This window comes from Salvelinus namaycush, chromosome 23, assembly GCF_016432855.1.
Source record: "Salvelinus namaycush isolate Seneca chromosome 23, SaNama_1.0, whole genome shotgun sequence".
In the NCBI taxonomy this organism is placed as follows: Eukaryota; Metazoa; Chordata; class Actinopteri; order Salmoniformes; family Salmonidae; genus Salvelinus; species Salvelinus namaycush.
The window spans coordinates 40812309-40836771 of record NC_052329.1 but is presented as its reverse complement, the minus strand read 5'-3'; the positions used below and the strand labels follow the sequence as shown (position 1 = coordinate 40836771).

General features: G+C 42.3%; 1 protein-coding gene across 1 annotated transcript in view; it reads left to right on the top strand.

Moving 5' to 3' along the window:
* Positions 1-11489: 11489 nt before the first annotated feature.
* The window catches only part of ttc12 (tetratricopeptide repeat domain 12), a 41978-nt gene continuing 29004 nt past the window's right edge, over positions 11490-24463 (top strand). Inside the window, 3 exon segments of the mRNA XM_038961890.1 lie at positions 11490-11534; positions 17329-17365; positions 19640-19780. Coding sequence (XP_038817818.1) covers positions 11490-11534; positions 17329-17365; positions 19640-19780 — 223 coding nt within the window.

Below are 24463 nucleotides of genomic sequence, written 5' to 3'. Positions count from 1 at the left end.
ACACCAGCCAGCTGGTCTGCGCATGCTCTGAGGACGCGGCTGGGGATGCCGTCTGGGCCTGCAGCCTTGCGAGGGTTAACACATTTAAATGTTTTACTCACGTCGGCTGCAGTGAAGGAGAGTCCGCAGGTTTTGGTAGCGGGCTGTGTCAGTGGCACTGTATTGTCCTCAAAGCGAGCAAAGAAGTTATTTAGTCTGTCTGGGAGCAAGACATCCTGGTCCGTGACGGGGCTGGTTTTCTTTTTCTAGTCCGTGATTGACTGTAGACCCTGCCACATACCTCTTGTGTCTGAGCCGTTGAATTGCAACTCTACTTTGTCTCTATACTGATGCTTAGCTTGTTTGATTGCCTTGCGGAGGGAATAGCTACACTGTTTGTATTCGGTCATGTTTCCGGTCACCTTGCCCTGGTTAAAAGCAGTGGTTCGTGCTTTCAGTTTCACACGAATGCTGCCATCAATCCACGGTTTCTGGTTTGGGAATGTTTTAATAGTTGCTGTGGGTACGACATCGCCGATACACTTCCTAATGAACTCGCTCACTGAATCAGCGTATTCGCCAATGTTGTTGTTGGACGCAATGCGGAACATATCCCAATCCACGTGATCGAAGCAGTCTTGAAGCGTGGAATCAGATTGGTCGGACCAGCGTTGAACAGACCTGAGCGCGGGAGCTTCTTGTTTTAGTTTCTGTCTGTAGGCTGGAAGCAACAAAATGGAGTCGTGGTCAGCTTTTCCGAAAGGAGGGCGGGGGAGGGCCTTATATGCATCGCGGAAGTTAGAATAACAATGATCCAGGGTTTTACCAGCCCTGGTTGCGCAATCGATATGCTGATAGAATTTAGGGAGTCTTGTTTTCAGATTAGCCTTGTTAAAATCCCCAGCTACAATGAATGCAGCCTCAGGATATGTGGTTTCCAGTTTACATAGAGTCAAATAAAGTTTGTTCAGGGCCATCGATGTGTCTGCTTGGGGGGGAATATATACGGCTGTGATTATAATCGAAGAGAATTCCCTTGGTAGATAATGCGGTCGACATTTGATTGTGAGGAATTCTAAGTCAGGTGAACAGAAGGATTTGAGTTCCTTTATGTTGTTATGATCACACCACGTCTCGTTAATCATAAGGCAGGTTCCCCCCGCCCCTCTTCTTACCAGAAAGATGCTTGTTTCTTTCATCGCGATGCGCCAAGAAACCAGCTGGCTGCACCGACTCCGATAGCGTCTCTCGAGTGAGCCATGTTTCCGTGAAGCAAAGAACGTTACAGTCTCTGATGTCTCTCTGGAAGGCAACCCTTGCTCGGACTTCGTCAACCTTGTTGTCAAGAGACTGGACATTGGCGAGTAGTATGCTAGGGAGTGGTGCGCGATGTGCCCGTCACCGGAGCCTGACCAGAAGACCGCTTCGTTTTCCCCTTTTACGGCGACGTTATTTAGGTTCGCCGGCTGGGATCAGATCCATTGTCCTGGGTGGAAGGCAAACACAGGATCCGCTTCGGGAAAGTCATATTCCTGGTCGTAATGTTGGTAAGTTGACGTTGCTCTTATATCCAATAGTTCTTCCCGACTGTATGTAATAAAACCTAAGATTACCTGGGGTAACAATGTAAGAAATAACACGTAAAAAAACGAAATACTGCATAGTTTCCTAGGAACGCGAAGCGAGGCAGCCATCTGTCGGCGCCGGAAGTTACACAATAAATGTTCATTTTGTTCAATAAAGTCCCTTTTTATGTCCAAAAACCTCAGTTTAAATTGACGCGTTATGTTCAGTAATGCATTGTCTCAAATAACGTCGGTGAAATTGCAGAGAGCCAAATCAAATTACAGAAATACTCGTCATAAACATTGAAGAAAGTGTTATACATAGGATTAAAGATGATCTTCTTGTTAATCCAGCCGCTGTGTTAGATTTCAAAAAGGCTTTATGCCGAAAGCAAACCATACTATTATCTGAGGATAGCACCCCATCAAACAAACACAGACAATCATATTTCATCCCGCCAGGCTCGACACAAAACTCAGAAATAACGATATAATTCATGCCTTACCTTTGAAGATCTTCTTTTGTTGGCACTCCAATATGTCCCATAAACATCACAAATGGTCCTTTTGTTCGATTAATTCCATCGTTATATCTCCAAAATGTCCATTTATTTGGCGTGTTTGATATAGAAAAACACCGGTTCCAACTCGCGCAACATGACAACAAAATATCTCATAAGTTACCTGTAATCTTTGTCCAAACATTTCAAACAACTTTCCTAATACAACTTTAGGTATTTTTTAACGTAAATAATCTATAAAATTTAAGAAGGGATAAACTACGTTCAATAGCGGATAAAAACAAAGTGGAGCGAGCTTTCAGGTCATGCGCCTCAACCACAACAGTACACTTCACCCGACCCTCGTTCTGAACTGCCTTACTTCTTCATTTCTCAAAGGAAAAACATCAACCAATTTCTAAAGACTGTTGACATCCAGTGGAAGTGATAGGAACTGCAAGCAAGTGCCTTAGAAATCTAGATTCCCATTGAAAACCCATTGAAAAGAGTGACCTCCCCCCAAAAAATCCTGGTTGGTTTGTCCTCGGGGTTTCGCCTGCCAAATAAGTTATGTTATACTCACAGACATCATTCAAACAGTTTTAGAAACTGCAGAGTGTTTTCTATCCAAATCTACTAATGATATGCATATCCTAGCTTCTGGGCCAGTAGCAGGCAGTTTATTTTGGACACACTTTTCATCCGGATGTGAAAATACCGCCCCCTAGCCTAGAGAGGCTAGCCTACTTCAAGCCCAAGAACACTCAAGAACACGTTCTCCACATCCGACAAGTCCTCCAGTGTCACCTGGAGAACCAGCTGTTTGTCAAAGCCCCGAAAGAAAGAAAAATGCGAGTTCCATCGCTCCACCATCTCCTTCCTTGGACACATCATTGCTGCTGGGAATGTGCAGATGGATCCGGGAAATGTGAGAGTTCATTGTTTTCTGTGTCTGTGTGTTCCACACGGAACTGTTTTGGTTTTTGTTCATTCACTTTATTGTTTTGTATTTCAGTGTTCAGTTTGATCCATTAAAGATTCATCATGAACACTTACCACGCTGCGCATTGGTCCTCCGATCCTTGTTACTACTCCTCCTCAAATGAGGAGGAGGACAGCCGTTACACTCCTCTTCAATGGCTGTGCGAAGTTGCTGGATATTGGCAGGAACTGGAACACGCTGTAGTACACATCGATCCAGAGCATCCCAAACATGCTCAACGGGTGACATGTCTGAGTATGCAGGCCATGGAAGAACTGGGACATATTCAGCTTCCAGGAATTGTGTACAGATTCTTTCGACAGGGGGCTGTGCCAATTTTCAAAATAAACAATTTTGGTTTTGTGTTATTATTATTATTATTATTAAATTACGTGGAAACCTAATGAGAACTTTTGGGGAATGTTCTCTGGTTGTTGTTACAGATGTTGTGCACAACATTTTAGTGAATGTTAGGATAACATTCCAAGGATATTTAATAAAAAATAAAAACACTTATTTGAATGTTTTTGGGATGTTATCATCCTCATGTTAGAAAAAACCCTAACTAGAACTTAATGGGAATCTTAGATAATGTTCTGGGTATGTTCCCAGTTTGCTGGGATTGCAATCACTGTATATCTCAAACACACGTTCTCATCAAAATGAGTGGTCTCAATGTATACACATCAAGTCATGAGCGGCTATCAATGGCGTATTCATTGAACTGACACCATGTCAGATTTTCCATCAAGGGCACACTGGCATTTAGGGTTTGCATGCAACCAAGACAATCTGTGTTTCAAACATACTGTAAGTCATCCTCTTTTACCATTGGCTACCATTGTCCCACATCTACTATGGTTATAGTGCCATACAGACCCATTAGCAGTTATCAATTTGTCACAGCGTGCAGTCACTTTTTATAAACTGTCCTAATATGAGTAATTGATTGTAGTCTACCTTTTCTTACCAATAACTGCTGCCTTGCTTTGCTTTGGTGGCTATGCTGCTTTAGAGTCCTGGATGACATCCAACTTGCTTTTAAGGCTGGAACCTGTCAGATGATCTTGTCTGTATTTGACATGCATCAAGTTCCAATTATATGTTAAGTCATAATTGTCTAAGGCGTATGCATAAGGCGTACGATAGTGAGGTGTAGGTTTTCTAACTTCCTAACACTGTAGGCTACAGAAGAATGATTCATTCACACTGTTTCCTTTGTCTTGTTTACTCAAAGGTCACGTTCCATGGTCTCTATGGCTCTGTGTCTCTGTCTCTTTATTTTTTTGGGGGGTTCCGCTAGGGGGGGAAACACAGTGACCTTCAGTTAATGGGTTCATGTTTTCCAATTTCCTTTTCAGACATTGTACTTGAAATGAAGGTAAGTGAAAGTGTCTGCAGCACGTCCATTCTTGTACAGCTGCTGTTTCAGATCAACTGAGATGTCATTCGGCAATCAAGGAAACTACACAAGCAGGAACGCACGCATGCACACACACGCCGGCAAACACAAACGTACCATGCACGCCGCATGCACACACGTGCACACACACAAGGAAACCACACAAAAGGAAACCACACAAATCTGATAAGGATCACTAATGCTCTGCCACAAAGGATTTTACATTTTTTATTTAACCTTTATTTAACTAGGCAAGTCAGTTAAGAACAAATTCTTATTTACAGTGACGGCCTACCCTGACCAAACCCGGACGGAAGGCGGTATGAAAGAACCAGAAGGGAGTCAAATGAGATCAGAAGAGTTTGTAAATACACTGAAAACATATATAAATGCAACATGCAACAATTTTTAAGATTTGACTGTTACAGTTCATATAAGGAAATCAGTCAATTGAAATACATTCATTAGGCCCTAATCTATGGATTTCACATGACTGGGAATACAGATATGCATCTGTTGGTCACAGACAGCTACCTTGAAAAAAATGTAGGGGCGTGATTCAGAAAAACAGTCAGTATCTGGTGTGACCACCATTTGCCTCATGCAGGGCGACACATCTCCTTCGCATAGAGATGATCAGGTGGTTGATTGTGGCCTGTGGAATGTTGTCCCACTCCTCTTCAATGGCTGTGCGAAGTTTCTGGATATCGGCAGGAACTGGAACACTCTGTCGTACACATCGATCCAGAGCATCCCAAGCATCCTCAGTGGGTGACATGTCTGGTGAGCAGACAGGCCATGGAAGAACAGGGACATTTTCAGATTCCAGTTATTGTGTACAGATCCTTTCAACATGGGGACGTACATTACAAATTCGAAACCAAGATGGCGTAGCAGTCGGACGTGTGTTTGTCTTGTCCCGTGCAAATAGTTGTTTTTCTTGTTTTTTTCCGTATATATTTCGTATATATTTTAATCTCCCTTTCCATCTACGGACTGAATATACTTTCCTGCAGCCCGCCTCACCCAATGTGGTAATTCTGAAATTTCCATCCCCAACTACAACATCTTCTGACAAGACAGAACTGCCAAAGGGGGCAGAGTTGCAATCTACTGCAGAGATGTTCAGGCCTACCACTGTTGTGTCGTCAGCCAACTTAATGATGGTGTTGGAGTTGTGCTTGGCCACACAGTCGAGGGTGAACAGGGAGTACAGGAGGGGACTATGCAAGCACCCCTGAGGGGCCCCCGGGTTGAGGGTCAGCATGGCGGATGTGTACTCTCACCACCTGGGGGCAGACCATCAGGAAGTCCAGGATCCAGTTGAAGAGGGAGGTGTTCAGTCCCAGGTTACTGAGCACAGTGATGAGCTTAGTGGGCACTATGTTGTGTTGAATGCTGAGCTTTAGTCAATGAACAGCATTCTCACATATGTGTTCCTCTTGTCCAGGTGGGAGAGGGCAGTGTGAAGTGCAATAGAGATCCAGGGTGTCTGGGCTGATTGTGTTGATGTGAGCCATGACCAGCCTTTCAAAGCATTTCATGGCTACAGATGTGAGTGCTATGGGGAATTTTCCGTCAAGATAGAACTGCTATAGGAACGGAGTTGTAATCTACTGTAGAGAGAGCCTGCAGAGTTCTGTCATACTATCCAGGTCTGTGCCCACACATTTCGAGCTTCTACTTTAAAAAATCCCCCTTTCCAGAAATAAGTCTCTCACCGTTGCCGCTTGTTATAGACCCCCCTCAGCCCCCAGCTATGCCCTGGACACCATATGGGAATTGAATGCCCCTCATCTATCTTCAGAGTTTGTACTGTTAGGTGACCTAAACTGGGATATGCTTAACACCCCGGCAGTCCTACAAACTAAGCTAGATGCCCTCAATCTCACACAAATTATCAAGGAACCTACCAGGTACAACCCTACATTCGTAACCATGGGCACCCTCATAGATATCATCCTGACCAACTTGCCCTCTAAATACACCTCTGCTGTCTTCAACCAGGATCTCAGCGATCACTGCCTCATTGTCTGTGTCCGTAATGGGTCCGCGGTAAAACAACCAACCCTCATCACTGTCAATCACTCCCTAAAAAACTTCAGCTAGCAGGCCTTTCTAATCAACCTGGCCCGGGTATCCTGGAAGGATATTGACCTCATCCTGTCAGTAGAGGATGCCTGGTTGCTCTTTAAAAGTGCTTTCCTCACCATCTTAAATAAGCATGCCCCATTCAAAAAATTTAGAACTAAGAACAGATATAGTCCTTGGTTCACCCCAGACTTGACTGCCCTTAACCAGCACAAAAACATCCTGTGGCATACTGCATTAGCATCGAATAGCCCCTGCGATATGCAACTTTTCAGGCAAGTCAGGAACCAATATACACAGTCAGTTAAGAAAGCTAAGGCTAGCTTTTTTCAAACAGAAATTTGCATCCTGTAGCATTAATTCCAAAAAGTTCAGGGACACTGTAAAGTCCATGGAGAATAAGAGCACCTCCTCCCAGCTACCCACTGCACTGAGGCTAGGAAACACAGTCACCACCGATATATCTACGATAACTGATCATTTCAAAAAGCATTTTCCTACAACTGGCCATGCTTTCCAACTGGCTACCCCTACCCCGGCCAACAGCTCTGCACCCCCCGCAGGAACTTGCCCAAGTCCCCCCCACTTCTCATTCACTCAAATCCAGACAGCTGATGTTCTGAAAGAGCTGCAAAATCTGGATCCCTACAAATCAGCCGGGCTAGACAATCTGGACCCTCTCTTTCTAAAATGATCCACCTGAAATTGTTGCAACCTCTATTACTAGCCTGTTCAACATCTCTTTCGCATCGTCTGAGATTCCTAAAGATTGGAAAGCTGCCACGGTCATCCCCCTCTTCAAAGGGGGAGACACTCTAAACCCAAACTGTTATAGACCTATATCCATCCTGCCCTGCCTTTCTAAGGTCTTCAAAAGCCAAGTTAACAAACAGATCACCGACCATTTCGAATCCCACCGTACCTTCTCCACTATGCAATCTGGTTTCCAAGCTGGTCATGGGTGCACCTCAGCCACGCACAAAGGTCCCAAACGATATCATAACCGCCATCGATAAAAGACAGTACTGTCTATCACAGTGCCATCCATTTGTCACCAAAGCCCCATATACTCCCCACCACTGCGACCTGTAGTCTCTTGTTGGCTGGCCCTCGCTACATATTCGTCGCCAAACCCACTGGTTCCAGGTCATCTATAAGTCTTTGCTAGGTAAAGCCCCGCCTTATCTCAACTCAATGGTCACCATAGCAACACCCACCTGTAGCACGTGCTCCAGCAGGTATATTTCACTGGTCATCCCCAAAGCCAACACCTCTTTGGTCGCCTTTCCTTCCAGTTCTCTGCTGCCAATGACTGGAACGAATTGCAAAAATCACTGAAGCTGGAGTCTTATATCTCCCTCTTTAACTTTAAGCATCAGCTGTCAGAGCAGCTCACATATCACTGTACTTGTACACAGCTCATCTGTAAATAGCACACCCAACTACCTCATCCCCATATATATATATATATATATATATTTTTTTTGCTCTTTTGCACTCCAGTGTCTCTACCTGCACATCATCATCTGCACATCTATCACCCCAGTGTTAATGCTAAATTGTAATTATTTTGCCTCTATGACCTATTTTTTTTGCCTTATCTCCCTAATCTTACTACATTCGCACACACTGTACATAGATTTTTCTCTTGTGTTATTGACTGTACGTTTGTTTATCCCATGTGTAACTCTGTGTTGTTGTTTTTGTCTCACTGCTTTGCTTTATCTTAGCCAGGTTGCAGTTGAAAATGAGAACTTGTTTTCATGCTGGAACATGAGGTGGATGAATGGCACGACAAAGGGCCTCAGGATCTCGTCACGGTATCTCTGTGCATTCAAATTGCCATCGATAAAATGCAATTGTGTTTGTTGTTCATAGCTTATGCCTACCCAGACTATAACCCCACCACCACCATGGGGCACCCTGTTCACAATGTTGACATCAGCAAACCGCTTGCCCACATTTCGCCATACAAGCTGTCTGCCATCTGTTCGGTACAGTTGAAACCGGGATTAAATTGTTAAGAGCACACATCTCCAGCGTGCCAGTGGCCATCAAAGGTGAGCATTTGCCACTGAAGTCGGTTACGATGCCGAACTGCAGTCATGTCAAGACCCTGGTGAGGATGACGAGCACGCAGATGAGCATCCCTGAAAGTTTGTGAACAAATTCTTTGGTTGTGCAAACCCACAGTTTCATCAGCTGTCCAGGTGTCTCATCTGAGAAGATCCCGCAGGTGAAAAAGCTGAATGTGGAGGTCCTGGTCTGGCATGGTTACACGTGGTCTGCGGTTGTGAGGCCAGTTGGATGTACTGTCACATTCTTTAAAACAACGTTGGAGGCAGCTTATGGTAGAGAAATTAACATTCAATACTCTGCCAACAGCTTTGGTGGACATTCCTCCAGTCAGCATGCCAACTGCATGCTCCCTCAAAACTTGAGACATCTGTGGCATTGTGTTGTGTGACAAAACTACATATTTTAGAGTAGCCTTTTATTGTCCCCAATTCAAGGTGCACCTGTATAATGATCATGCTGTTTAATCAGCTTCTGGATTTGTCACACCTGTCAGGTGGATGGATTATCTTGGCAAAAGAGAAATGCTCACTAACAGGGATATAAACAAATTTGTGCAAAACATTGAGAGAAATAGGCTTTTTGTCCATATGGAGAAAAATAATAGATATTTTATTTCAGATCATTAAAAATGGGACAAACATTTTACATGTTGCGTTTATATTTTCGTTCAGTATATAATAATGTACTCTTTTTTAAATTTTGGCTCTCATTAGACCTGGATTCAAATAGTATCCAAATGTTTTGAACGTTTGTTTGAGCCTGACTGAAGTGCCATAAGGGTGGGGTTTGCAGTTTTGTGACTACTCCGCTGGTCCCATTACAACAGGTAAGCTCAATAAAGCGCAGCTAAAGTGTTCGAAAGAAAACAAATACCAGTTGAACCCAGGCCTGGCTCTCATCAGACGGAATAACTAATGAAGGCTGTTGTAGGCTACAGTTCCTCTAACAAACAAAAAGTGTTCCATGGTGTTCAGTGTTCCTTGGTGAGTATATTCAGTACTGGAGTTGCGTGCTGATGAGGACTATGAACAACCCAAACATGCATCCTTTTGGGCTTGTCTGGTTTTCATTAACATTCCAACTGTAATACAGGAACGCTTTCAGGCTGTTTCAAGTCACTCTTCTAACGCCAACCTAGCAAGAGATGCAGGAAGAAGACAAAATATGTATTGTTTTTGTGAGATATTAATCTATTCATTTTAAATAAATTATCCCCAGCGTGGATTAACAATTTAGGAAAGATGATATTACACTATCAAACAAAAAAAGTGCAGTGGTTCCCAACCAGGGGTACAGGACCCCTGAGGGTACTTGTCACGCCCTGACCTTAGAGATCCTTTTTTATGTCTCTATTTTGGTTTGGTCAGGGCGTGAGTTGGGGTGGGCATTCTATGTTTTGTTTTTCTATGATTTTCTATTTCTATGTTTTGGCCGAGTATGGTTCTCAATCAGGGACAGCTGTCTATCGTTGTCTCTGATTGAGAACCATACTTAGGTAGCTCTTTTTTCCACTTGTGTTTGTGGGAAGTTGACTTTGTTTAGGGCACATAGCCTTTGAGCTTCACTGTTTGGTTTTGTAGTGTTTATTGATTTGTTCGGCGTCAATTTGGATTAAATAAAGAAAATGTACGCTGACCACACTGCACCTTGGTCCTCTCCTTTTAACGGCCGTGACAGTACTTTTATCCCCCAGGTCGTTGCTGTAAATGAGAACGTGTTCTCAGTCAACTTACCTGGTAAAATGACGGATAAATGAAATTAAAATAAACTTGGCCTACCCACAGGGTGTACTGCAAAAGACTCATGAGCTCATAGGGTTACTGGTAAAGTGCACATGAGGGAGTGCTTCAGCTGTACTCCGGGCAGAGCCAAATTCAGTTGGTGGTACAGTAACCGAAAAAGCTTGGGAACTACTGGTCTAATTAACTTAAAACCAAAACGTGGGTTATATAACCGAGCAGATGTTTTTTTTTGTGTGTGCAGCAATGACTCTGATTCACAATACAGTGCATTGTTAGATGATTGCTAACATGGTTGGGGCCAATCAGTAAATGTCACCCTCTAGTGTTTGCTGAAGACACTGCTGATGCACAGTGGCTTTCTGAAGAGACTACAATGGTGCAGACAAGTTCCTTTATTATGGAGTAATAATGAGAACAGAAAATAATGAATGTTTCACCATAATGTAGCCTGAGTACTAATGATGCGCGGGTCAGCTGTTTGTTCTCCCGCACCCACACACAATTGCTAATAAGCCGAAGTTAAAATCTCAGGCCCACACCCGACCCTAAGCTGCAAATATAGAAGATGTGCTGTACAGTTCCCTTTTTTCTCTCTTGAACATTTATAGAAGAATGACATTGTTCTTCAACATTGATTAATTTATTTGGCGCGAGCACAGTTAGGCCCTAAAGCTTAGGCTTACTCACTAATGCCAGATAATAAATAATCAAATAAAAACCTCAATGTAGCCTCTAAATATGAATTGCACAAGAAATAAACATGATTTATGGGTCTTTTAATAATGCATTGTTTTCACTTAATTCAACCCGTCCTCCACCCATCCAACCACACAATGTTTCATGACCTTAAACCCGCCCGCCCCGCGAGGCAGGGATGACAATTGGGTCTTGACAAAAGAAAATACAGTAACATGATAAGAACACACTCTGTGAGTATGGAGCACAAGCGCTGGTCTGTTAATTGCTTGCAGGGCATTTGTTTACACTGGGGCTCGGTTAGGGGCACAGCTGGTCCTCATCAAGGCCGGTCTGGGCTGATGTGTTGTATGAAGTTGTAAAAGGAAAACATTTGCAGCCCTAGGAATGCAATGGGCAAAAGATGGTACAAAAACATATCCTCCTTTTTCATGCACATTTAGTGCAATAATAATGATGCCCAACACAAGTACAACGATGGCTATCCTGGACGGCTCTGTCTCACACCCTGACCATAGAGAGCTGTTTATTCTCTATGTTGGTTGGGGCGTGACAGTGACTAGGGTGGGTTATCTAGGTGATTAATGATCTATGTTGGCCTGGTATGGTTCCCAATCAGAGGCAGCTGTTTATCGTTGTCTCTGATTGGGGATATTTAGGCAGCCATTTCCCCATTGTGCTTTGTGGGATCTTGACTATGTATAGTTGCCTGTGAGCACTATAGTAGCTTCACATTTCGTTTTGCGATTTATTGTTTTCTTTGAGTTTCACTACCTAATAAAGAGGATGGAACCATACCATGCTGCATCTTGGTCCACTCATTATAACGATCGTGACACTGCTTCCACTGTTGCCTCTCCAACTCCGTTTGCATTATCTGCCTTCAAACATACAATGGGAGATAATCATTACGTTATCCCACTTTCACTTAGATAGCCATAGAATACACTTTAAAAAATCACACAAGCAATTCAGTAGTTAATCAGCACATGCTTGAATTGTGGATCTCCTACCCTGCATGAGCAAACTATTGCAGCAGTTCTGAGTAAGACGAAGGGTCGAGGTGTGTAAATATTTGTTAACAGCAGGTGCGATCTCTAATGTTAAGGAAGTGTCAAATTTTTTGTAAGAATACCCCATGATAAGCTGCAGACCATACTATTTACCAAGAGAGTTTTCAACTTTATTTTTCGAAGCTGTCTATTTACCATCACAAACCAATGCTGGCACTAAGACCACACTCAATGAGCTGTATAAGTAAGCATTTCACAGTAAGGTCTATTGTATTCGACGCATGTGACAAATAGAAATGAGATTTTATTTGATAGGGCCATAAGTAAACAAGAAAATGCACATTCAGAGGTGGCGCTTCTAGTGGCCGGTGATTTTTATGCAGGGAAACTGAAATCTGTTTTTAACTCATTTTTACCAGCCTGTCATCTGTGCAACTAGAAGCCACACAACTCTAGATCACCTTTAACCCACACACAGAAACTCATACAAAGCTCTCCCTCGCCCTCCCTTTGGCAAATCTGACCATCCTCAAGATTCCTGCTTACATGCAAAAACTCAAACAAGTGACGCATTCAATACGGATGTGGTCAGATGAAGCAATGCTAAGCTACAGGATTGTTTTGCGAGTACAGTCTGGAATATGTTCAGGGATTCATCCGATAACACTGAAAAGTTTACCACATCAGTCACTGGCTTCATTAATAAGTGCTTCCTCGACTCGTCCCCACAGTGACGGTACGTACATATCCCAACCAGAAGCCATGGATTACGGACAATAGCCACACTGAGCTAAAGGCTAGAGCTTTCAAGGAGCGGAAATCCCGCTCTGACCACCGACGAGCTCTCAACCAGGCAAAGCGTCAAAACAGGACTAAGATTGACACTCGTCAGATGTGGCAGGGCTTGCAAACTATCATGGATTACAAAGGGAAATCCAGCTGCGATCTGCCCAGTGATGCAAGACTATCAGAAGAGTTAAATGCCTTCAAAGCAAGCAACACTAAACCATGCATGAGAGTACCAGTTGTTCCGGACGACTGTGTGATCTCGTTCTCCGTAGCTGACGTGTGTAAGACGTTTAAACGGGTTAACATTAACAAGGCCGCATGGCCAGACGGATTACCAGGACGCTTACTCAGAGCATGTGTCTTCACTGACATTTTCAATTTCTCCCTGATCCAGTCTGTAATACTATAGTCCCTTTTGCCCAAGAACGCCAAGGTAACCTGTCTAAATGACTATTGCCCCATAGCACTCACATCTGTAGCCATGAAATGCATTGAAATTGAAAGGCTGGTCATGGCTCACATCAACACAAACAGCCCAGACACCCTGGATCTCTATTGCACTCCACACTGCCCTCTCCCACCTGGACAAGAGGAACACCTATGTGGGAATGCTGTTCATTGACTACAGCTCAGCATTCAACACAACATAGTGCTCACTAAGCTCATCGCTATGCTCAGTACCCTGAGACTGAACAACTCTGCAACTGGATCCTGGACTTCCTGACGGTCTGCCACCAGGTGGTGAGAGTAGGCAACAACATATCCGCCATGTTGACCCTCAACCCGGGGGCCCCTCAGGGGTGTGTGCATAGTCCCCTCTGTACTCCCTGTTCACCCATCCCATGACTGTGTGGGCAAGCACGACTCCAACACCATCATTAAGTTGGCTGACAACTGGTAGGCCTGATCACAGACAATGATGAGACAGCCTATAGTGAGGAGGTCAGAGATCTGGCCGTGTGATGCCAGGACAACAACCTCTCCCTCAACGTGAGCAAGACAAGGAGCTGATCATGGACAACAGGGTATTATGGGCCATATCTCAATGATGGGCTGTAGAGGAGCGGGTAGAGAGTCTCAAGTTCCTTGGTGTCCACATCACCAACAAACGCTCATGGTCCAAACACACCAAGACAGTTATGAAGAGGGCACGACAGCATATTTTCCCCCTTAGGAGACTGATTTAGCATGGGTTCCCAGATCCTAAAGAAGTTCTACAGTTGCACCATCGGAAGCTTCCTGACAGGTTGCATCATTGCCTGGTATGGCAACTGCTCGACATCTGACCATAAGACCATCCGACCAGTACATCACTGGGGCCAAGCTTCCTGCCATTCAGGACCTATATACTAGGCGGTGTCAGAGGAAGGCCTTAAAAATGGTCAAAGACTCAGTCATAGACTGTACTCTCTACTACCGCACGGCAACTGGTACCGTTGCATCAAGTCTGAAACCAACATGACCCTAAAACAGCTTCTATCCCCAAGCCATAAGACTGCTAAATAGTTAACCAAATAGCTACCCTAACTATCTGCATTGACCCTTTTTGCACTAACTCATTTGACTCCTTACAGTCGCTGATACTGTTTATCTATCCTGTTGCCTAGTCAATTTACCCCTACCTATATGAACATATCTACTACCTCAATTACCTAGTACCTCTGCACATCGACTCGGTACCGGTACCCCGTGTATATAGCCAAGTTATCGTTAATCATTGTGTATTTATTCCTCCTGTTGTTCATTTTCTATTTTTCTCTCAGCATTTTTGGGAAGTAAGCATTTCACTGTTAGTCTACACCTGTTGTTTACGAAGCATGTGACACATCAAACTTAATTGATTTGATTTGAAAAGGGAGACAGCAACATAAGGTGTTAAAAATTGACCATCCTAGGTAGGATGGCACATTAGTGCAGACTTGGGTTCCCTCCATTGTTTCTGTTTTTCTGTAGTTGGATGTACTAAAGTGAACCAAGTTGGAGCTGGTCAATGTATGTCCCAAATAAGCAGTGGCGATTTTAGCATGGAAATCTTGGTGGGGCAAACTCCCACAATTCATTGCACTATGATGGTGACAAATAGTGCCCACAAACTGTTAGGGCCTACATAAAGCTGTCCCAACAGCAGAGCTTTTTTTTCAGCTCCACGTAGTGAATCCTTACCACTGCTACACCTGGCTATCAGCGGAGGCTTGTCTGGCTGCAAAACAGTTAATTCAGCCTAATTTACTGCCCTTTTAAAAACATGGCTGATATGGCTGACTTGTTTAAACAAATGTGGTTTCTACTGACAATTGAGATGTACAAACTATGGCATAATGGGATGATGAGCGTATAAGAAGCAATCCATAATTTTGATTAAGACATTAATGAGCGAGCTAGGACGGACGTAGTCAATATAACTATTTGTTCAGCATTTTTTAAATGTACAGCGACAGAATTCAGAACATGGGACCTTCTTACAGTATTCTCCCAGTACACCAAGTCAGAACTGTAGGATAAGTAAAGGGGGCATATAAGCAGACAATTCTCTGGATTTATGGTGCTTCAAGAGAACTGCGAACTCTGAAAAAAAGGTTGAATCATGATGTCAGTGATCTTCAAGTCGGCGCACTAGAAAGAAGCCTGAGTTCCCGACTTGGAATTTCGAGTTTGATGGATGTATTTTCCCAGTCGGAGCTAGTTTTTTTCTGACTTCCCAGTTGCTTTGAACTCACTGAAGTCTGAGATTTCAGAGTTTCCAGTTGTTTTGAACCTTGCAGAAGTCATGCTGGATTGACAGCATGGCCAATGTATTCAACCTGTTATGGCTCATGGAGTTGAATGTTTATCCTTCTAAGCTTGGAAAAGAGACCGTTAAACCCAGACTTTGACCACACACCCACTCCACTGAATAGTCGGCTAGTGATTGCTTTACAACGCTTGCAGTTAGCCACTGATTCCTTCCAAATCTCTCATTGTTGAATTTGTGATTCCAACTTGTTGTGTAATGTTTATGTCTAATGGCCGAAAAGCACCGATAGGTTTTATCTATAATTTCTCTTCATAATTTCTCTTCATATGACAAGAATTAATAAGTATTTGCCAGTAGATTGTCGACTTGATTCATGATGATGACTGCTAACTTGCTAGCTAAGAGTTTGAAAGTATGATGCTGACATGATCAGTCCAAACAAAGCTACGGTAGATATAACGTGATTTGACGTCATTTTATCTGTGGCCAATGACCTTGAGCCTTCTTGGATGTGTATTTCTAATGTAACTCTATAGCAGCACCCAAGGGGCTTGAATTTTCGAGCTCTACCCATAGATTTTGCGGTGACGTAGTGTCCCCATGAGTAACAGAACACTGAGCCAATCACGGCGCAACTAGAGAATATTACCAACCCCTATACTCCATATTTTCCGCTGGCTGCCCCACAACCACAGAAAGCACTGAGCAAGGCTGAAACACCTACATTTTGGAGCTAACTTACTCAAAAAAGCAAAAAAGAGACCATGTTTGTATGCGGCTTTATTAACTCAATTATTATTATTATTATTCTTACATTTGTTGCAAACTGATATGTGACACGTATTAATGCCAAAATAACATGCAAAAATGAATGACGGGTCGCCACTGCAAATAAGTGGTGGTGATTGGGGATCAACAGGCCTTTATTCAGTGGTTGTTTTAATTTGCTGCTACTTTGGTTGCAACTCAGATTCAAAAGAATCCTTCCCAGCAGAATCAGGTTTAATTACTCACCTGGGGGGTACTATTCAGTAAATTGTTAATCTGTCTTTCTAAAATATTGATTACTTTGCTGTGATGCATAATCCAGTTCCAGTAGTTATTATTCATTTAAAATTATAGAATGACCTAGTACCTTGGTGCATTTATGCTACATGATAAAAATGCATGCTTACAATAGTACAATTCAGGGTACAATAGGGGGACATCACTCCATTTGAAGAAGTTTTAGTAAACTGTGCACATTTGCAATACCCCTGAAAATCTCATGGCGGCACTCTTGGTCTTTTTGTGTTCAGATACGGCTGTAAGCGGTCCATTATGAACCGAAGAGTTGACTGAAATAAAGGTGAGCTTGTGCTCTTCAGCGGGGTGGCAGTGGCAAACACTCACTGCTATATGACTGGAGCTGTTGTCACAGGCCTAATATACTGTATCAAGCCTTTATACATTTGTTTGTAGAAAGTGTAGTTAAGGTGCTGCACGGGATATTGAACGCTTCGAAACCACACGCCCCTACTTAGAGCACGTGACCTTTAGAAATCCAATCCCCACTTGGAAGAAAAAGAGTTTTCCGTTACCATAGTTACAAGTACATTACACACTCAAATCAAGAGGAAGAGTAAAGTTTGTCATCCACAGCTATTGTAGCTACAGTAACTAGCTAAACAAATCAAATACCTTCTTTCCTTGGTATTGCATAATCTCCGTTTAGCAGATTACTAGTAAATAAATCAACATGACAAAAGAGTTCGAGGATTTTGAGAGTTTCTTGAAGAATGTTGATGAAATAAGTAAGTACTGTACCAGCACCACCACCAGTTATTAATCCACAGTAACGTTAGCTAGCTGACGTTAGGTAAGTGTGCGTTCGAGTTTGAAGCTAGCTAGAGTACTAGCTACTAGCAACTAACGTTAGCTGAGTGTGAAATTTGTTAGGGACAGATACAGTCAAGTCAGTTTAGCTGACTGTTCTGGTGAAAGACATAAGACCAATGTAGTTGGCTAACGTTAGCTCTAACTTTAGAATACTGTATCTAACGTTAGCTAGCTAGCATCTAGGCTTTTGGGGCAGCCAGTAGCCTAATTTCTGGAAAGCAGTGGCGGCCAGTGCCGTTTATGATGCGGGAGGACGATTTTCTTTTCTATTACAGCATGTTGGATGACTGTCATTCACATTCTATGCACCCAGTTCAATGAAACATAGATTTAGGCTACTACATGATACTAGAATTTTCCCTATACCTATCATGAGGTTGCTACAACCTAGTTTATGAATGAACGTTTACAATGTAGGTGCACACAGGTAGAGATACACATTTTAGATGATAGAGAGTGACACATGCAATACCCCCTTGCACACTCGTGTCTGCATCTAGCTTATCTAGGGTGTATTGGTCAAATTCAGGTATTTTTATGCCTGTTTCGTTTTCTTCTATTTAAGAAACGTTTTTCAACAGAATCCTTGGAATGAATACACCCCTGATCATGCATAAACACAGTTCACTTTCATAGCAGTCACGTTGTAGTCATTCTAGCCTCTATGCATCACTACTCTGGACGGTTCTGACTTAGAATATGTGGACAACTACAAATACCTAGGTGTCTGGTTAGACTGTAAACTCTCCTTCCAGACTCACATTAAGCATCTCCAATCCAAAATTAAATCTAGAATCAGCTTCCTATTTCGCAACAAAGTATCCTTCCGCGCTTCAGCAGGTATATTTCACTGGTCATCCCCAAAGCCAACTCCTCGTTTGGCCGCCTTTCCTTCCAGTTCTCTGCTGCCAATGACTGGAACGAATTGCAAATATCACTGAAGATAGAGTCTTATATCTCCCTCACTAACTTTAGGCATCAGCTGTCAGAGCAGCTTACCGATCATTGCACCTGTACACAGCCCATCTGTAAATAGCCCACCCAACTACCTCATCCCCATATTGTTATTTATTTTTTGCTCCTTTGCACCCCAGTATTTCTACTTGCCCATTCATCTTCTGCACATCTATCACTCCAGTATTAATACTAAATTGTAATTATTTAGCCACTATGGCCTATTTATTGCCCTACCTCCCTAATCTTACTACATTTGCACACACTGTATATAGATTTTTCTATTGTGTTATTGACTGTACGTTTGTTTATCCCATGTGTAACTCTGTGTTGTTTGTGTCGCACTGCTTTGCTTTATCTTGGCCAGGTCGCAGTTGTAAATGAGAACATGTTCTCAACTGGCCTACCTGGTTAAATATATATATATTTTTTAAATAAAATCAGACGGTGTCGGAGAAAGGCGTGAAAAATGACCAAAGACTCCAGCCACCCAAGCCATATACCGTTCACACTGCTACTGTCCGGCAAACGGTACCTCAGCTTCGACTCTCGGACCAACAGGCTCTGCGACAGCTTCTACCCCATATCCATAAGACTGCTATATAGTTAATTAAATGGTTATCCGTTCAATTTGCACTGACCCTATCTTGCAGTGACTCTATGTGCTCTCACAAGACTATACAGTACATACACGTTACATACTCACACACTGACACTCACACAACAGCCCCACACATTCACATACATTACATACATGCACACACATACAGTACATGTAGATAACACACACACACGTATAACGGCAACACAAATACACACATGCATACCGACACACACACACACACACACACTTTTACAGTCATTACATGCTGTTGCTACTCTGTTCTTTATTTTTACTCTCATTATTATCTATCTTGATGCCTAGTCACTTTACCCTGCCTTCATGTAAATGCATACCTCAATTACCTCGTACCCCTGCACATTGATCTGGTACCGGTACTCTCTATATATATATACTCTAGCTTCATTCTTGTGTATTTTATTCCTCTTGTGTTATTTATTATTATTTCCTTTTTATTATTATTTTTTAACTCTGCATCATTGGGAAGGGCTCGTAAGCAAGCCTTTCACGGTAAAGACTACACCCATTTTATTCAGGGGCGTGTGACAACTAAAATTGTATTTGATTTAATCTCTTTAGTTTACTCTGTGTAATCTGTGATGTTCTTATACAGGCGACCTGGTCAAGGATCTGAACTCCTCTGATGTAACGTCTCAGCAGAGAGCTGTGGAAAAGGCTGATTGCTACATAAGTACCTTGAAGGAGAAGGAGGAACCATGCAAAACACTCCTCAACAGGACAGTGATAAACACCAATCGCTCACAACAGGCACCTGCACCGACGGTAACAGCTCAATACTCACTCTCGCTCTGCACAAAGCAAGCACATAATGACTTTTCAGATTGTATACCAATCTACTTGAGGTCTTTCCTGTGGTCTGTAATAGGTTGGTTACGTGTGCATTGTATAACAACAGGTACATTTTTAGCATCCTTTCGTTTGGCTAATTCGATTTTTTTGGTCTTAGAAGTTACAGTTGAGTAATTTGATGTGACGCTGCAGAAACGTGTGTTTTTGAATATTTTTCTTCTATTCTTTTATTTCAGGGTTCACAAAATGATCCCAGTTCAAGTGCAGGTGTGTAGAGCTAAAATGGGTCTCTCTTTTGCTGTATGATGAGATTATAAGGTTTGGAACAACTATATAAGCAATCATTTAGGAACCACTCCTTCATTTGAGCATGGTACTCAAGATGTCTAGCAGATCGCGATCTGTGAAACTCACCTGAAGTGTCTCCACTTGCGTTGACAAATAGCTAGATTTTCGGTAGCGCTACTGGGTAAGATGCTTCAATAGGGCAGTGGTCTGTGTTTACGAGGCAGAGATCATGGGTTCAAGCCTCGGTATGAGCCAAGTCAGGAGGAAGTGGTACTCGCCAAGTAAGCAGCGTAATATCCTTCACATTTGCATAAATCAAACACGAAAAGTGTTTGCATAAATCAAACACGAAAAGTTTGGGTATCGTCTGGCTCTGTATTACAGTGCATGTATCTCAAATTAGGATTCGTCCCTTTAAAGGGGCCATCTGCGATTTGTAAACAATGTTATTGTCAACAAACACTGTATAGCCTCAAAGCACAGTTAAAACTATCATTTTGATCTCATGGATGGTCAGTCAGTCCTTGAATCCATAGCTCTGTCTATGAATTTGAGAGTGTTTACATTTCTCCAGCCACGTCCCTCAGCTGTTTACCAAAACGCTGGCGGGATGGCCACTTTATTGTTCTTTGAACTGCAGATTGCCCCTTCAAGTGCTTACATGGTACTACATCATACTGCCCAGAGCACTGGGTCTATTTAATCTGCAACTCCACCTTTAATTGCACTATCCCTAAACATTTGTTTAAAATAAATAAATAAATCCCTAAACATCAATCGGCTTTACTCAGAATAAATACGATTCAAACCTAGTAAATTGCACCACACAGTAAATTCCAATTCAATAGCATATGGATGTCAATACCCTTGACTGGATTACCAAGATCAGCCTGTCAAGGTTCGGTCACAGTGTTTTATTAAATTGTATTTTCTTTTTTGTTAGGAGTTAGATTAGCTTTAATATTGCAGATAGATTGGGGGTTCTATCATTGTAATTGTTTGGAAATGATGCAATCTCCCCTAACCCATACACCCCTCCCCTAATTGGAGTAAACTAATGGACGACAATGCATAGGCTTCTACTTCCAGCTTAATCATACTATATACATTTTACGGACACTGTATATTTTACAATAGTTATCATTTTTTATTTGTTTTTATTTGTTTTTAGTCCCACCCTTCAGCTACTCTCAACCCCTCCCATCTATCCCTGTGAAACATCCGTTTTTTTCTAATTACCATATATTTTTCAACCCTGCTGTAATTTTACTAAGAGTAGTATTATATTTGTGCTATTTGCAGAGTTGGCTCCAGGTAAAGTTGCAAATCTTCAGCTATTCCTGAACCTATGACCAAAAGCAAACTACGTATGGGCAGTACCAAAACAATTGATTTAATGATTCTGTCTCTTCGCAGCAAAATCTACAGAGCTGGGATGGTTGTATTCCCCATATGCATAACATACTATTGATTGCAAGAATTTTATATCATAATTTGAATCAGTTCACAAACCATGTGCCATGGAATCAGTAGATCAAAAATCTCTTCCCAACTATTTTGCAAACTGTATGGCGCAGCTGTTAATTGTTGGGTCCTTAAATTAAACTGGAATACTTTTATATTTAGCACAATTTTCTTTAACCAAATTTGGTCTTTAATGTAGGGTTGACTGACAGGTTCCTTATCTTCTCCCCCTTCCACTTGCCTCTTCCATTTTCACGGTAATGCTGCAATCAGTTGGTTGTATTTTTGGATAGAGCAGACATGTCTATATATTTTGTTAGCTGCATGTGTGACATAACTCCACCAGTCCAATTTATGATATCATTAACAAAGATGATAGATTTAAAAAAAAAAAAGTTTTATCAGTTACAATATATGAGTTGGACCATAATATTTGTTGTAATATTTGTTTGGTCTTTTCTGGTAGATGAAGCTGAAATTACAACCAGCTTTCTATGGCTTATTTTAAAAAAAATAGCTGGAGATATTCTGTAGATGATTTCATTTTCAAATAAACGAAAGTGAGAGGTTGTAATCTGAATAAAGGGAAAAGGGAATTTTTTAAAACCGGGGTTAGCCATTCTTACTAATCTGCTGGAAAACCAGTTCGGATTTAAATACTACTTTTGTATGTCTGAAGCCTTTAGTGTAGAGGTTAAATTCTTGAATATTTAATCATATCAGCCCTCCAAATTCCTATTCATTATATATATACAGTGGGGAGAACAAGTATTTGATACACTGCCGATTTTGCAGGTTTTCCTACTTACAAAGCATGTAGAGGTCTGTAATTTGTATCATAGGTACACTTCAACTGTGAGAGACGGAATCTAAAACAAAAATCCAGAAAATCACATTGTATGATTTTTAAGTAATTCATTTGCATTTTATTGTATGACATAAGTATTTGATACATCAGAAAAGCAGAACTTAATATTTGGTACAGAAACCTTTGTTTGCAATTACAGAGATCATACGTTTCCTGTAGTTCTTGACCAGGTTTGCACACACTGCAGCAGGGATTTTGGCCCACTCCTCCATACAGACCTTCTCCAGATCCTTCAGGTTTCGGGGCTGTCGCTGGGCAATACAGACTTTCAGCTCCCTCCAAAGATTTTCTATTGGGTTCAGGTCTGGAGACTGGCTAGGCCACTCCAGGACCTTGAGATGCTTCTTACGGAGCCACTCCTTAGTTGCCCTGGCTGTGTGTTTCGGGTCGTTGTCATGCTGTCCCAGCCACGACCCATCTTCAATGCTCTTACTGAGGGAAGGAGGTTGTTGGCCAAGTTCTCGCGATACATTGCCCCATCCATCCTCCCCCCAATACGGTGCAGTCGTCCTGTCCCCTTTGCAGAAAAGCATCCCCAAAGAATGATGTTTCCACCTCCATGCTTCACGGTTGGGATGGTGTTCTTGGGGTTGTACTCATCCTTCTTCTTCCTCCAAACACGGCGAGTGGAGTTTAGACCAAAAAGCTCTATTTTTGCCTCATCAGACCACATGACCTTCTCCCATTCCTCCTCTGGATCATCCAGATGGTCATTGGCAAACTTCAGACGGGCCTGGACATGCGCTGGCTTGAGCAGGGGGACCTTGCGTGCGCTGCAGGATTTTCATCCATGACGGTGTAGTGTGTTACTAATGGTTTTCTTTGAGACTGTGGTCCCAGCTCTCTTCAGGTCATTGACCAGGTCCTGCCGTGTAGTTCTGGGCTGATCCCTCACCTTCCTCATGATCATTGATGCCCCACGAGGTGAGATCTTGCATGGAGCCCCAGACCGAGGGTGATTGACCGTCATCTTGAACTTCTTCCATTTTCTAATAATTGCGCCAACAGTTGTTGCCTTCTCACCAAGCTGCTTGCCTATTGTCCTGTAGCCCATCCCAGCCTTGTGCAGGTCTACAATTTTATCCCTGATGTCCTTACACAGCTCTCTAGTCTTGGCCATTGTGGAGAGGTTGGAGTCTGTTTGATTGAGTGTGTGGACAGGTGTCTTTTATACAGGTAACGAGTTCAAACAGGTGCAGTTAATACAGGTAATGAGTGGAGAACAGGAGGGCTTCTTAAAGAAAAACTAACAGGTCTGTGAGAGCCGGAATTCTTACTGGTTGGTAGGTGATCAAATACTTATGTCATGCAATAAAATGCAAATTAATTACTTAAAAATCATACAATGTGATTTTCTGGATTTTTGTTTTAGATTCCGTCTCTCACAGTTGAAGTGTACTAATGATAAAAATTACAGACCTCTACATGCTTTGTAAGTAGGAAAACCTGCAAAATTGGCAGTGTATCAAATACTTGTTCTCCCCACTGTATAGGCGGGTTTAAATTTTGTCTGGCTTGCCATTCCAAATAAAGAGGAATATCTTTTGCTCGTATAATTATAAAAACAAGTCATTCGGTGTAGGCAGGGCCATATGTAAGTAGGTAAACTGGGATATGACTAAATCATTATACAGGGTGATTTGTCCACAAATACACAGGTATTTACCTTTCCATAGTAGCAAGATGTTATCTATTTTTGCTACCTTTCTATAAAAATGTATTGTAGTGAGATCGTTTCTTTCTTTCGGGATATGAATACAGAGTATGTCCACTTCACCGTCAGACCATTTTATTGGTAAAATACAGGGAAATGTAAAAGTTGCATTTTTTTGTGATCCACTTATCATAGTTTGGTTGTAATCCAGAGAGGTTAGAGAAATTATCTAGATCCTCTATGAGGCTGTGCAGGGATACAAATTGCGGATTTAAAAGAAAACATGAGTCGTCAGCGTACAATGACACCTTTGTTTTTAAGCCCTGGATTTCTAGCCCATTGATATTGTTGGA